The sequence below is a fragment of the Pseudophryne corroboree genome, chromosome 3 (assembly GCF_028390025.1).
Source record: "Pseudophryne corroboree isolate aPseCor3 chromosome 3, aPseCor3.hap2, whole genome shotgun sequence".
In the NCBI taxonomy this organism is placed as follows: domain Eukaryota; kingdom Metazoa; phylum Chordata; class Amphibia; order Anura; family Myobatrachidae; genus Pseudophryne; species Pseudophryne corroboree.
Window position 1 is genome coordinate 636,775,965 of NC_086446.1, and position 15,940 is coordinate 636,791,904.

Here is a 15,940-nt window from a genome sequence, read left to right on the forward strand (position 1 = left end):
GTAGATTTTTATTATATTGTGTGGACTGCATCTGGAAACATGTGCTGTCACCAAAGCTCAACATTGAAGTACAAAACAAGTCCCTGTCAAAGTGTAAAATGAGATAAAATTTCAACAGAGCTGACCTTGGGCAAAATAAGTTATTTTGTAGAGTGGAAAAGGCCATTACAGCTAACAAAAACTAAGACCACTGTTGATTATGCTTGAAACTTTGCAAAGAACATGTTGCAACTCACTCTGTTAACATATTTCCCTCAGCCTCTCTTCAGGCTCTTCTACAAGAATCTGCCATCTTACTATCTCAGCAAAAGCTGTAACTAGGGGGGTGGAAGTGGTACAGCTGCCCAGAGTGCAAAGCCAAGGGGGTGGCTTAGCATGTGTATCTCACTTACAGGAACAGCACCCTACAGATCCACCGGAAAGGCACCCTGTGTGTTTCTTAGCCATGCCAGGAGCTCAGCTTCCTGGGCCTGATGGTGGCCTAAAACCCTCTTCATGACATCATGATGTCCCATGTGCAAGCCAGTCCAGTGTGAATTATAGCTCTGCTATGACTCTGCCTCCGCTAAAATCTTGGTGTACATTGAGGTGAATCATTGGTCCAAGGTAGGTATTACTATTCTTGAATGCCAAAATCTCAGGGGGCTTTGAAAAGTGGATATGATTTCTTGTTTCAGCTACTGTATAACTCAAACGATTTAGCTGAATAGCTGGAAGCATCACATTATCTGAGTGCCAGCTGACAGCTATGAAAACGATTTCTAGGCAGTCGCTTGTGAAAAGACACTTTAATAGTGCATCATTGTGGACAGTAAAAATGATAATGAATTTATGCGAATGAATATGCTTAAATAAATAAATAAATAAGTAAATTAATAGAACAGAACTTGGTTTTCTCCTAGGAGCATCAATGAATAATGATTATCCAACAGGAAATGGTAAATATTACCTTAATAACCAAATCAAATTTCTGGTACAAATCTCTACTTATTGGTTTTAGAAGCGAAAGCACGGCCGTTGTACGATTCATATGGAAATATTCAGCATAATTCTCAGGAGTGCCTAGAAGAAAAGACAATGTTTTGAACACCTAATTGACAGAGAACAAAAACAGCGATTGTTTATTGCACAGCACCTTATGTATATGGTATGCTGCTTTTGTTCAATTTCCAAAGACGTAATAAAAGCATTATATTTTTGTAGCACACTGGAGTAAAAAATACAAGATGGCTTAAAAGCAGCAAAACTTAATGTGATCAGGGACTGACTTTATGTTATGTGATACTGACAGTTCAATACCGTCTCTACTTTTAATAACCTATCAAACAATTTATTGTATTATAGACAATGTTTTCTGCAATTTATAACTTGCATGAGTGAATGACAAAGGCTATTCCTTGGTATTAGAAGAACCACTCAAAATTCAAAAAGATGAAAGAATAAGCAAAATACCATGCATTATGTTGCTTATCTTGCCAATTATGTCAGTGAATGGCACCATTTATTATACTGCACTACAGTAAAAAAAAAATCTAAAAATAAAAACGAAAATAAAAATACACTCATTAAAAACTGTAAAAATGAAACAATCAAAGCAAAGAGGTTATTAAGTAAAAAAAAAAAAAAGGCACCAAAATGTAAATAACAAAGTTTCAACAAGTTAGCTTTGCTGTTTTTTTCGAATAGCTGATTGGAGTTTGTGCTTTAATGTACAATTTAGCACTGTTAGTGTTAGTTTTATGAATAGGAAGATTATTCAAAATGGAGTGAAGGAAAGGTAATGAATTTTATGGGTTGGGTGTGAAATGTCAACATTCATCATGTGGAGAGTGATAAAAAGTTAACATGTTAAAATGTCAATACTTTCTTAGCGGCCTAACAGTGACTTACCTTCTGTTGGCTGTAGAGGTTCCAGCTGTGTCTTCTAGATCCTGGCAGTCATGTGACTGTCACTACTAGGTCAGTACTCCAATCCTCTTGCATTTGACTGCTATCCCTAACCGTAATCCCAACACTTAACCCTTCATCTAGTACCTAACGCTAACCTTCCCCCTGCAGCCTAACCCTGACCTCCCTTCGCAGCCTAACTCTAATGATGACATTTTAACAGTGGTGATATCTGACTTGCCGACATTCTGCAAATGATACCATATTGCCTGTTGAACATGTGGTGTGTGTTGTTATTGTTATTGTGACCCTTTTGATTATATCCCAAATGCAATAGTATTAATAGTGTTATGTTCCAGTGGAAGAACTTTATTCCCAGTATTTGGAGAAAAAAGTCCTTCGAACATCCCCCACCATCAATGTTTCCAATTTAACTGCAATGATTTTGCCATAAGATTCTCAAATTGGGATGTTGCCTTCAGTGCATACTTCTTTTTGATTTGTGTTCTCTCAATATCTAGTCTTGCATTTATTTTTGTTGCACTGGGACATTTTTGTTGCACAGCTGGGACAAAGCTTAGAAAAAACTTTGTTCCAGCAAATGCCTAAAAGCTACTGCTATCACTTTATTCCGTGTTTGAACCTAGCACATTTATTGTGTATGCATGACCATAGTCCTTCCCATAATTAGTGGGGTCAAAAAAAGAGGTATCTGGAGGATCTCTTTATGAAAAGAATTGTGAAAGAGTAGGCTACTATGGCCTAATGCCATCTCAAGATGGCGTTAGCTGGTACCATTTTGGATCTTGGGGGCTCGATTTTTGGTCAGAGATGTTGGCTGCATTTACATTTAAAGGAGACATCTTTTTGTGAATGTCCCAAAAATGACTTTTCTGAGGATTTCCCACAAAATAATTATGGTAAATATGCTCCTAATTGTTTGACCTCTACACGGAACATATTTTCATGTTCAAGATAGATTGATGTCTACATCTTGTAATATTACCTTATTTCAATCCATCAGCAAATTACTATAGTCTAAATTTGATTGTAAATGGTAGCCTTCCATATGGCATCAGGCCCTTCTGAACTAAACTTATATTTTGTATTTAGCGTGGTTTATCCACTCCCCTTAACTTTTCTCCATTCTGTCCTTTCCCTTTTTACTCAATATCTTTTTTCCCTACAGTAAATTTTTCTATCTTTATTCCTTCCTCTTCTTTTCCTATTTCTTCTTTTCGAGTCTTACCTAACATATGTTGGAAAACATAAGGAGGCCACAAACAATATTATCCAACAGTTTGATACTGATTTATCCTGATAATAATCATTGTTAGACCGTATTCCCTATTATGATATATAAGGTATAAGTTTTTGTATGTGTTGTTTACTTATAAATTTGTCTGTGTATTCTTGTTTTTGTAACACTTTATGGAATGTCTCATAGACTATCTGTATATAATTTACATTCTTTTTTAAATACAAATTAATAAAATCCTTCCAACTTAAGACATCTGAAATAAATATTTTAAAACCTTATTAATCATATAATAAACTCAGCAATTAGAATATGTTTATATTAGAGATGAGCGGGTTCGGTTCTCCGAGATCCGAACCCCCCCGAACTTCATCTATTTTACACGGTTCCGAGACAGCCTTGGATCTTCCTGCCTTGCTTGGTTAACCCGAACGCGCCCGAACGTCATCATCCCGCTGTCGGATTCTCGCGAGATTTGTATTCTATATAAAGAGCCGTGCATTGCCGCCATTTTCACGTGTGCATTGGAGATTAAACGGAGAGGACGTGGCTGCGTTCTCTCCCTGAAAAGCTCCGTAATCTGTGCTCAGTGTGCTGCAAATATCTGTGCTCAGTGTGCTGCAAATATCTGTGCTCAGTGTGCTGCATTGTGGAGACTGGGGACCACCAGTATATAATTATAGTAGTCCAGTACAGTAGGCCATTGCTGTATCTTGCAGCTCTGTGTCAAGTATACTATCCATATCTGTGCTGCATTATTGTGAGCAGTATATAGTAGGACAGTGCAGCATTTTGGTGACCAGCAGTATACATATAGTATAGTACAGTAGGCCATTGCTGTATCTTGCAGCTCTGTGTCAAGTATACTATCTCTGTGCTGCATTATTGTGAGCAGTATATAGTAGGACAGTGCAGCATTTTGGTGACCAGCAGTATACATATAGTACAGTACAGTAGGCCATTGCTGTATCTTGCATCTCTGTGTCAAGTATACTATCTCTGTGCTGCATTATTGTGAGCAGTATATAGTAGGACAGTGCAGCATTTTGGTGACCAGCAGTATACATATAGTATAGTACAGTAGTCCATTGCTGTATCTTGCAGCTCTGTGTCAAGTATACTATCTCTGTGCTGCATTATTGTGAGCAGTATATAGTAGGACAGTGCAGCATTTTGGTGACCAGCAGTATACATATAGTACAGTACAGTAGGTCATTGCTGTATCTTGCAGCTCTGTGTCAAGTATACTATCTCTGTGCTGTATTATCGTGAGCAGTATATAGTAGGACAGTGCAGCATTTTGGTGACCAGCAGTATACATATAGTACAGTACAGTAGGCCATTGCTGTATCTTGCAGCTCTGTGTCAAGTATACTATCTCTGTGCTGCATTATTGTGAGCAGTATATAGTAGGACAGTGCAGCATTTTGGTGACCAGCAGTATATATATAGTACAGTACAGTAGGCCATTGCTGTATCTTGCAGCTCTTTGTCACTTCTAGTATCCTGATCAGTGCTTAATATCTGTGCTCAGTGTCAGTGCTGCATTGTGGGGACCAGTATACTACAGTACAATAGTCCAGTGCTGTTCTCGCTGCTCAGTGTCAGTTCTCCGTAGTATCATCAGTGATCAGTATAATCAGTACTCAGTATAATCAGTGCGCTGTTAGACATGTGCCTGTTTTCCGCCATCAGTGCAGTGGTATTTAGACAATTGATGAAGTTATTGTGTCCTCAGTACAAAATCCCATCTAGATTCCACTTCACTAGGCAGGCGATAGCGAGATTTTACCAATGAATTTCAGTGATTTATAATTATTAATTACAGTGATCTTGCCAAATAATTCCAGTGATTTTGTCATTTTCTTCCAGTGATTTGGACCAATAATGCCATTGATTAGAACGAATAATTCCAGTGATTTTGTCATTTTCATCCAGTGATTTGGACCAATAATACCATTGATTAGAACAAATAATTCCTGTGATATGTAGGTGTTTGTGTCACTTAGCTTAGCCGTCCAGCGACCACAGTGCACCTCTTTTTCTTTTATCTTTGCATCTTGTGCTGTTTGGGGCCAATTTTTTTAAGTGCCATCCTGTCTGACACTGCAGTGCCACTCCTAGATGGGCCAGGTGTTTGTGCCGTCCTCTTGGGTCGCTTATCTTAGTCATCCAGTGACCTTGGTACAACTTTTAGGACTAAAAATAGTATTGTGAGGTGTGAGGTGTTCAGAATAGACTGGAAATGAGTGGAAATTGTGGTTATTGAGGTTAATAATACTATAGGATCAAAATTACCCCCAAATTCTATGATTTAGGCTGTTTTTGAAGGTTTTTTGAAAACAAAAAACACGAATCCAAAACACACCCGAATCCGACAAAAAATTTCAGGGAGGTTTTGCCAAAACGCGTCCGAATCCAAAACATGGCAGCGAAACCAAATCCAAAACCAAAACACAAAACCCGAAAAATTTCCGGTGCACATCTCTAATTTATATGTATCTATTGCAAAGTAGTTGTTGCATATTAATACAATTCACATGATAATCTTTTTGCTACTCTTTTTTTAAAAATCATATAGCACCATATCACCATAAATCTGTTTTGGATTGCCAACTGAGGAATATATCCTCAACTCTGCCATATGGTACCAGTCAGTGCCAGATATGAGCCAAGAATCGGTGCACTGGAAAAAGGTGCTTGGTCATACCTCACATTGAGGTGTTATAAATCATGGAGGTGTGTCCTTGTGGCACACCCTATTATAAAATAGTTATAGATATACTGTAAAATACAGTTATAGAACACTTTCCAAAAGGAATGCAATGATTTTCCAGTAATAATTATTTTTTAGCTCTAATTGTTCAGAACTTTTTGCCTCTGTGACAAATGGATTTGAATTTTAAATAAGACATTCACATATCAATCAAGCTTTGTTAAGTTATGAAAGACTTTTTTCTAAAAATATTTCTTAATTTACATTAAAAGAAAAGTTTCATTAAAAAACTGATCTTTTTCAACTGCACACATGGAGAATAATTAAATTATAATGCATGCATTAAAATATACATCTTAAAATATTTTATTTTTACAAGCGATATACAGATGAAAGTGGTAGTATGGCTTTGTAATGATAAGGGAGAAATATATTTTTATGAGATTTATAGAAAGCACATAGATTGATCGATTTATTAATAAATAGATAGGAGATAAAGAAATATGAGATACAACACAGAAAGACAGCTGATAGACAGAAACTGTAGACATAATAAAAGTACTGTAAACATGAAATACAAGACAAATGGATAGATGACCATTATCTACTTTCTTTTAACATGCTGTATCCCTCGCTTCTTTTTTCACCTCCAACCCTCAAGCATAACCTTGAGGCTACTGACAGTATGGGACTGATTCAGATGTGGACGTAGTAAGCACAGCAAATGGATCTTTGGCCGCAGCTGCTGTGCAAAATTATGCTAATGCTGCAGGAGGTATCTTGTGTTAACAGATGCCTCCTGCAAGTATGTGTGATCTGCTACTGCAGCCAAGGATGTAGCATCGGATCACTTTGCGTGAACATCAGCCATCTTAGTAAATATTCAGGTTAGTCAGGATAGCCGGGGGGATTCATGCTGTAGAGGACAGTAAATCTGTGTTGGGAGCAATCAAACAAACTATTTAGTTTGCATACATTGCTGGATCAGCCCCTATGTACTTATCCTCCCAGCTCAACATACTTCTTTCCCACATTGTCTTACTCTCTCCTGCCCTTACCAAGCTATTTCCCTGTATAACATCTCCCTTGCTTCTGATCTTGACTATTTTGCTCCAGCAGTCACTACTCACCATTGCATATCAATGAATCAACCCCAATTCCTGTCATTACTATATACACTTGACTTTGCCACCCACTTAGCATCTAAAATTGAATCCATCAATCAGCACATCCCACAAGACTCTCATTATATTATCCTCTTTTTTCCAATCCTACAGTATCTCTCCCAATTTTCTTCATTAATTTTCTCCACAGTAACTGGAGATGAAATGGTGGCCATAATCCTGTCCTCATCTCCTTCCATTTCCCTCCTAGATCCTATCACCTTCTCTCCTCCTCCACTCCTTCTCTCCCATTGCCTGTTTCCATCTTATCCATGTCTTCAATCTTTCCTTCTCGTTGAGCACTGTCCCATCCGCATTCAAGCATGCACTTGTCTCCCCATCCTTGAAAAACCAACCTACCTACCTACCTTCCACTTTTTCTCATTCCTCTCCTCAGAAAATGCCCTCACTGAAGTCAGCAATGACCTTCTTGGTGCCAAATTCAAGGACCACTACTCTCTGCTCATTCCCCTTGATCTCTCTGCTGCATTTGACACGTTGGGCCACCATCTCCTTCTATAAATTCCTCACTACCTAATTCTCTGTGATACAGCCCTCTCCTGGCTGTCCCCCTACCTTTCTGACCATTCCTTCTCCATCTACTCTCATGAATCCACTTACCCAAGGTTCTGATCTTGGACCTATTCTATTCTCCCTTTATACATCCACTTTAGGTGAGTTAATCAGCTCTGTGAGCCTTCCAAATCATAGCTAAACTGGTGATACTGAAATGCACCTCTCCTATTCTGATCTCTCCCTCTCACTCGTGTCTCCAGCTGTGTCTCTGGATATTTCCTCATGAATGTCCTAGCGCTTTCTTAAACTTAACATGTCTAAAACTAAACTGATAATCTTTTAATCCTGCCAAGTAGCCTCTCCTCCCTCATTTTCATTATCATAGACAGCACCACCAACTTTTCTAGGCCACAAGTCTTGGAGTTATCCTTGACTCCTCCCTTTCCTTCACACCTCACATTCAGTACCTTTCACAGTCCTGCCAACTCAATCTCAGAAATATCATCAGGATCAGACCCTTTCTCACACTGAAGGCAAATAATACCCTCATCCACTCTCTGACAATCTCTAGAGTACACTGCTGTAATCTACGCTTATTTGGCCTTTCTGTCTTCCACCTCACTCCACTTCAATCTGTCTTCCATGCTTCTGCCCAGCTCATCTTCTTCAAATGCACTACATCTGCACACTTCTTCAGAATCCAATTCAAATTCCTCACACTCTCTCACAAAGCCTTCATCCACTGGTTTATATGTTTCAATACTCACCCTTCGGAGTCCAGCATAAGCAGCAGCAGTGTTGCAGAAATAACCAGCAAAATGGCGCAATAGCCATCTTCCCAGCACTTCACAAATGTGCAGTGAGAACATCACAGGGGAAATAGATGCGGCACCATTTTTGTGGAGACCTGCACATGTGCACTAGACTCTGAGACAACGTTAGTGTCCCCAAGTGACCAGAGTCTACAGCACTGCTGGCTAGAGAGGAGTGGGCACAGTTTTATTCTGCACACGGGCCTCTTCCTCTATTGAAGAGCCACTGTCCTCACACAATCATCTCCTATTTACATCTCTGGCCTTATATTCCTAAACACTCTCGCCTGTACAGTACACTCCCTAAATGAACAGTGCATCTCCTCCCAGTTGATAATTTCCTCCCACTTTTGGCTTCAAAATTTTACCTGTGATGCTCCCTACCACTGGAACTTGCCCTCTACGACTCTACAATTCTCTTAAAAATTTGCTCTTAAGACCCACTTTTTTTAATCAAAGCTGTCATTCAATGCTAACCCACCATTCCATGCTTCTCCCTTGTCTGTCTGCAACTCCCTTTTAGATTTTAATCTCTCAGGAGCATGGCCCTTTTTCTTCATGTGCTTTTCTTCACTTAAACCATCATCACCTTCCCACTGCCAGCAACTGCACCAAACCATTGGGTTTGGCCACTCCACTGCTTATTTGGCGACTATGACTGCTGCTGCAGAAACGTTTATAAACCTTGTGCATGTTCTCCAATGACTTGTCATACGTCACTTTTTTTACTTTTTACTTTCATACTGTCTCTGTTTACATAGCCTATAAGGCACTGCAGACCTCTTGTGATGATGATGATGATGATGATGTTGATGATGATGAAAATAATAATAATAATAATAATAATAATAAATAGATAGACAGACATATACTTTAGATAAATTCACTAATATGTTTAAACAGCTATCTATCCAGCAGGTTTATGTATAAATATATAGTAGACAAAGTGACAACTAGTGACTACACATTCCTAAACTACATACTCTATATTTCTCAATAAAAGTGCAAGCACTCAGCTTTGGACAATGACAATTTGGGACAGATTCTAAGAATAACTACTGCACAGATGCATGCCAGGCATAGTGCGAATGCGCCGATGTGCGACTGTTTGCAGTGGTATTCGCTCCATAGGGTAAAATGGTGTGCAAATGCATACGCATGCACACATATATGCAGCGGGCACACTTGCCAAGCCATCACTGCTGCGATGCGTGCACATCACGGCAACGACGAGTGTGGCTACATTTGTAGTTCTGGGTAAAAAGTACAAAAGGTTGAAGAAATTACATTTAGATTAAACATTAATTGGGTTCCACAGATGCAGAGCACTGTAGAGACAGAAGGTCAGTACATCTGTAAGTACTTATCAGGAGTATTTACAGGCGTCAAACCCAGAATTTCCAGAATGCAATGGCTGAGTGCAGATTATAGGCTACAGCATCAGTATTCATTTAAAAAAACAAAAAACATTTTATTAATCAAATGTAACATAGGCAAAGCACAGTAAGGGCATGTTCACATAATTGTAAACTGATGTAGATGGATAAAAAATGGATACAATTGGCCCTTCCCACTCTAATTACCAACCCAGCTATCTCCTCCCCTACACCTCCAAAATACCTGGAGTGAGTTGTATACAGCTGCCTCACCTCCATACTCTTCCTCAAACTCTTATTGACTCTAATCTGGTTTATAATCTCTTAACTCATCTGAAACTGCTCTCAACTGACTCAACACTCTCATGCGAGATGTGAGAGGGGTGTGTCCAAATTCAAATCTAAATTGCAGTGTAAAAATTAAGCTGCCAAGTATTTGTGGGCTAAGTGCAAAAGAAAACCAGTTACAGCATCTACCCAGGTTGTGAAAAATATAAATGTGTTTGTACCCCTTGCGCTGCAACAAGGGTGGTCAAGGTGCAAATGCTACTGGTACAGACCTAAACACATCTTGCAATGGGTATGGCCAGGGTGGACTGGCCCACAGGGGTATAAAGGAAACCCCCGGTGGGCCCCACTGCCTGAGGACCCACCTCCTCTTCTAGGACTCAGGTTCAAGACTTGAATGACACATTAAACATATGTAACCTTATACTGCACAGGACTATGGTGTATTTTCTACAGTACATTACTGATATTAATCTGGGACATTACCTTATATGCACTAGTAGTATTTACTACATATATATTTATCAAGGGACCCAGGCCTTGCACTCTCTAATGGTTAGCTAAACCTCTGTATTGGCTGGCCACACCCCATCTGTAGGCTAGTCACAACCCTAAACATGGGTCCCTAACACTCCATTCTCCAGGTGGGCCCATCACGCCCCAGTCTGACACTGGAATGGCACAGCCTACATATGTTATCTTTCCATTCAGTTTTCTTTAGCAGAAGTTACCTTCAAGATGCCTCCAACTCATAACCAGTTACATTGTATACAATACATGATGCTTACAAATTAAATGAAACAGAATGATTAGAAGAGACTCACCAACTAGGAGGAAGAATAGGATGCCAGGCCTGTCAGAGACTGGTAAAATATCCTTATCTTGGTCTTCAGCCTGTATAGGTGGTGTGACATTAATTGGATTCACTCTTGCCTAAAAGAGATTTAAAAAAAAAAGTCATGTATATTCACAATGTATTTTAAACTGACACATAGGTGGTCATTCTGAGTTGAACATAGCTGTGCTAAATTTAGCACAGCTACGATCATGTTCCCAGACATGCAGGGGGATGCCCAGCACAGGGCTAGCCCGCCCCGCATGTGTGTCCGGCCCCTCCCCCGCACAAGTACAAAAGCATCACACAGCAGCTATGCTTTTGTACTTGTTGAGTAACTCCCGGCCAGCGCAGCTCCTGCAGCTGACCAGGAGTTGCTCGTCGCTGCCCCTGGTCGCAGCAGCTGTGTGTGACATCACGCAGCTGCTGTGGCCCGCCCCTCGCACAGTCCGGCCATGCCTACGTTGGCCGGACCGCACCTCCCAAAACGGCAGACAAATGCCGCCATGCCACCCCCTCCTGCCCAGCGACTACCACTGCCTGTCAATCAGGCAGAGACAATCGCTAGGGAATGACAGCCTTTGTCTGTTCGGCATGCATTTGCAGTTCCGACCCGATCGCTGCGCTGCGAACTGCAGCGAGTGATCGGGTCAGAATGACCCCCATAATGTGTAGATCTAAAACAAAGTTAACTTAGTGGGAAAAAAATGTGCAGTAAAATATGGATTCTGCATGTATAGGAAGAAGTGCCCAGGTTTGACGCAGAGCTTTTAAGCTGTGCAAAGATTGTTAAGATTTTCACTCAGCTTTGAAGGGACTTATAATCAGTATGAGGCCATTAAGTTATAATGCCTTTTGTTCAATCTACAGTAGTTGCATTTTCTATATAAAAAAAATATCCAATGTATTTTAAACCTAAATGTAAAATTGCGATATTTACAATAATAATAATAATAATGATGATGATGATAATAATAATAATAATAATAATAATAATAATAATAATTATTATTATTATTATTATTATTATAATATATTTATACAGTGTTTTTCTTGTATAGGTCTCAAGAAGCTTGAGGGTAATTCAACAGAGAGGAAGAACCCTACTTGGGTACACTACAATAGTTACAGTGAGGAAATACAACATATTCAATACAATTATAGTGACAATACTGAATAAGACACAAAACATACAAAAGAAAATACAAAAAAATGCAGCATCAGTACATCTGTATGAAAGGCTACTCAGGATTGTCAGGAAATATGAGACTCTGTCACTTTTGGGGGTGTGCGGGCCTTCGGCGCACGCAGAATCCTGATTTACTATTCCAAGAAGTTGGGAGGAATACTCACACCACAAGTACAAGGGAGCAATGTGTATGTCCCATGGCCAAGATTAACAATACACAGAAATACTATATCATACACAGTGGGTGAAATTTAAAATTCATAGCAAACATATAAGAGGTTCTGTTGGGAGGTTAGAACTAGCCCAATACTGTAGATAAGCTATAATGGCATAAATTATATAATTGGTACATGAAAATTAAATGAACAATATATTTGGAGAGAAAAAACTTAAAATTCATAGGGGAAGGGGGTAGTCTAATGTGATATTGCTTAACATTTTACATTAGCAATATCACATTATGTGAGCTTCATTTATGTGAGCTTTTGGGCTCTGTTAAAATCTCTGTAAAAAGCAAATAACACAAAAAGTATAACATTTCACAACTTCCAAACAGTACCTTGTACCCCCCGAAAATTTTTACAATTTATAGGCAGAAAATTTGGAATTTCATTCCATGTTCAATGTCAACAAATTCAGAGGGGAGATGTCAGGGAAATGGCATAATTTCTCCTGTGATCTGACCTCAGGGTTGTGTATTGTCAAATGTATAAATTATACTGTATGTGGCTGGGGACCCTGACATGATATTGTAAAATGGGATTGCATTTCTACATCAAAAGCATGTGTTCAAAGTAGATATTACCAAGCTCTGGATATTGAGGTCTGATCAGCCCAATTATTTTTTTAAGTCAACAGGGGGGCTCTGTAAACAGACCAATGAAGTGTGACAAATGTCCCTGCCTGAAAGGAATGCACAGAAATCCTATTTCCTGACTAGCTTCCTAAACGTCTGGAGCTTCAATACACACCTTTAGGATGATGTGACTCATAGATCACAGGCCTTCTATAGATATTACAATGAGTGTGACCTTCTACTGCTGGATATGAATGGGCCCAGCAGAGTAAGGGTTAACCTTTTCAAGAGGTGGGAGCTGATGTGCTGAGGGTTCTTGTTCATTCTGATGGAAGTGGCTGACAATGCCTGAATGGATGTCTACTTTCTTGTGAAGCTTCCTCACACAGAACTTAATGCACTATGTAAGAGTAATTAGGTTCTGATTTCCTTTATTCCCTTATTGTTTATTGAGACTGATAGTAACCTTTATATCTTTTCTAAAACTCCTTATGTTCTTTGTAATCTTTTTACCCCTGTAAACCCGAAAATATTTCTTAATTATAATTAAATTATTATTTTAGTTCTGACTGCTGTGTTCTTGAACCCAAGTCAAGCGAACTCCATGTTACCTATTTTTTTAATGAGATATTGAGATTTGTGGTTACAGGTAAAGCTAGAGAGGCCTGCAACATCCGTAACACATTGAAAAGTCTTTGCTGGTAGCAGTGTTGATTCGCACGGCACTGGTGCAACTCTCAGATTGGTGTATCTGGAGAGTGGGTTGGCCAGGGTCCATGACAGGAGAAAAAGGGCAAAGATTGTTTCAATTATTCAGAGATAACTGTAATAGCAAAGGAAAAACAATGATGCATTGCAAGAGGGGTAGCCTTAAAATGTGTATAGAGATTTTGGAAAGATATGTCCTAGCTTAAATCTAAATTTCTGTATACTATGAAAACATAACTGTCTAGTATTTGATCAATACATGCAAAAGCAGACAGTATTTTCTCTGCATGTTAAAAAAATATTAATTAATTTGCACCTGCATTATAACATGGTTTATCACAATGCAATTACATATAACTCTCATAAAGCTCTGGGGCTGATTCAGGTCCTGTTTGATCTGTGGTGCATGCCACAAAGTACAGATGTTAAGTAAGTGTGTGTATGCACTGGACCATCGAAGGCAGATCATCAGCAGACTGTCATATAACCTCAATTTTAATGGGGTTTAATAGATCTACAGTAAATAGATAGACAATCAACAGGTCGACATACAAAGGTCGCTTTGTGGGAGTAAGATCATTTTATATTTCTTTCAGGAAACTAACAGTCACAGCCACATCAAGAGTGAATAGGAAATTGGCGTGCTTATAAACAAGTGATGGTAACGCTCATACAGTTGTTATTAGCATCTTTCATCCCATGATTTGTGGTCTGCATGCAGTGTCCTTTTTATCTGTATGATTAGGTGTATGACCTGTACAGCAATCAGGTAGTCTAACAGTCTAGGCAATTAATAAATACAGGGAAGGTCATGCACTAAATATTGATTTAAACAATATTTTGAGAATTATTGGTTGATGTTCTAATTTTTTAATATTTTTCATCACAAAATTTATCAGTGATACTTATACCACAATCATTCAAAACTTATTTGAAATCATTTTTATGATAAAAAAGAAATATTATTTTCACAGGGGGTGAGGGGGGCATTGAACTGAATGAAAAAATGCTTAGCCTAAGGGTTTTCCATTATTAGCCAAACAGATTAGATACATTTGAATAATGTTCTGGGGTTTTCATTTGAATTGTCTTGCATAATAGTTTTGTGTTTCCCAGTTTTCAGAGCAACATCATCTTGCCCCCTCATAAAAGAATTGTATATATTATATGAAACCTTTAACTAATTTGTTAGCTATTTGATTATGTGATTGTGAACAACATTTAAAGATTCCAACCAATTATTTAATAAATATTCAATGTAATGTGATCTTTCAATATTAAGCATAATCACATAATCACACAGGAATTTGCAGCTCAATTTAAGACGTATCAGGGAATGAAATAAAAAAAAAGCCAGTTAATGCTAATGGTGACCCAAGGGATGTTGAAATAATGTTAGATTATTTGTAATTTCTATAACATCAGAAGGGGATCTAAATGTCCGATTATTATAGATCCAATCACTTTGGCTATTATTAGAACACAGTATAGAGACATATTTTCAAAATCATTTCAATGGGTAATTTTCAAAATCATTTCAATGGGTACATTTCAATACATTTTCTAGTTCTACATGCAGTGGAACATTGGAATCATAATTTAACTGAACAGCAAAAGTTCAGAGTTTAAACTTTGCTGGTTAATTTCCATTTGACTTTTAGCAAATTCATCCAATATCTATTAAAACCAATGCAGAAATGCTGTTTTGGTAAACAGTATATTAGAGATGAGCAGGTCCAGTTCTCTGAGAACCAGACCAAACCTCAGGATCCCACAAAGGACACCACTGGGACATCCTTGCTGCCGACACTGCCAGCAATCCTGCAATGAGGATACAGTTGGCACTCTTGCATTGCTGCCAATGCCTGATCCATCCCATTGCCAACAGCACCGGCATACCCACAGTGAGGACTTTGCTAGCACCTTCACACTTCTGGCACCCCTGCATTGCCGACACTAAAAACACCCCCACACTTAGGACCCCACCTTAATCCACCATTGCTGACAACATCGGCTTACGCACATTGAGGACACTGACAGCACCCTCACACTGCCGACACCACAAGCACCCCTGCACTGCTGACACCTCCTGCCACAGTAAATGCACTATTGCTGTATCCGACCTGCACTGTATCCTGCACTGTATCTGACCCACACTGTAAACTGCACTGTATCTGAACCACACTGTATTCCATACTGTATTCGATGCACACTGTATGCGATCTGCACTATATACAACCCGCAATGTATTCCACCTACACTGTATCCGACCTGTCCTGTAACCTGGTCAATATTAAACTGTGTGTCCCATAGTATTCTGCACTGTACTACGCAGGCACAGAATGCTGTTTTTTGTGATGCAGAGATATTGGGTAGCTGCTCGACAAAAAGTCTGA

The 15,940-nt window shown here is 39.0% G+C and overlaps 1 protein-coding gene across 2 annotated transcripts in view; it reads right to left on the bottom strand.

Moving 5' to 3' along the window:
- Window positions 1–15,940, bottom strand: part of PCDH15 (protocadherin related 15) — a 2,278,876-nt gene that overhangs the window by 1,092,026 nt on the left and 1,170,910 nt on the right. For both annotated transcript variants that reach the window (XM_063961739.1, XM_063961738.1), the window contains exons 10-11: window positions 10,841–10,949; window positions 950–1,062 (exon numbers count right to left, since the gene is read on the bottom strand). In XM_063961739.1, coding sequence (XP_063817809.1) covers window positions 950–1,062; window positions 10,841–10,949 — 222 coding nt within the window. The remainder of the gene's footprint in view (window positions 1–949; window positions 1,063–10,840; window positions 10,950–15,940) is intronic.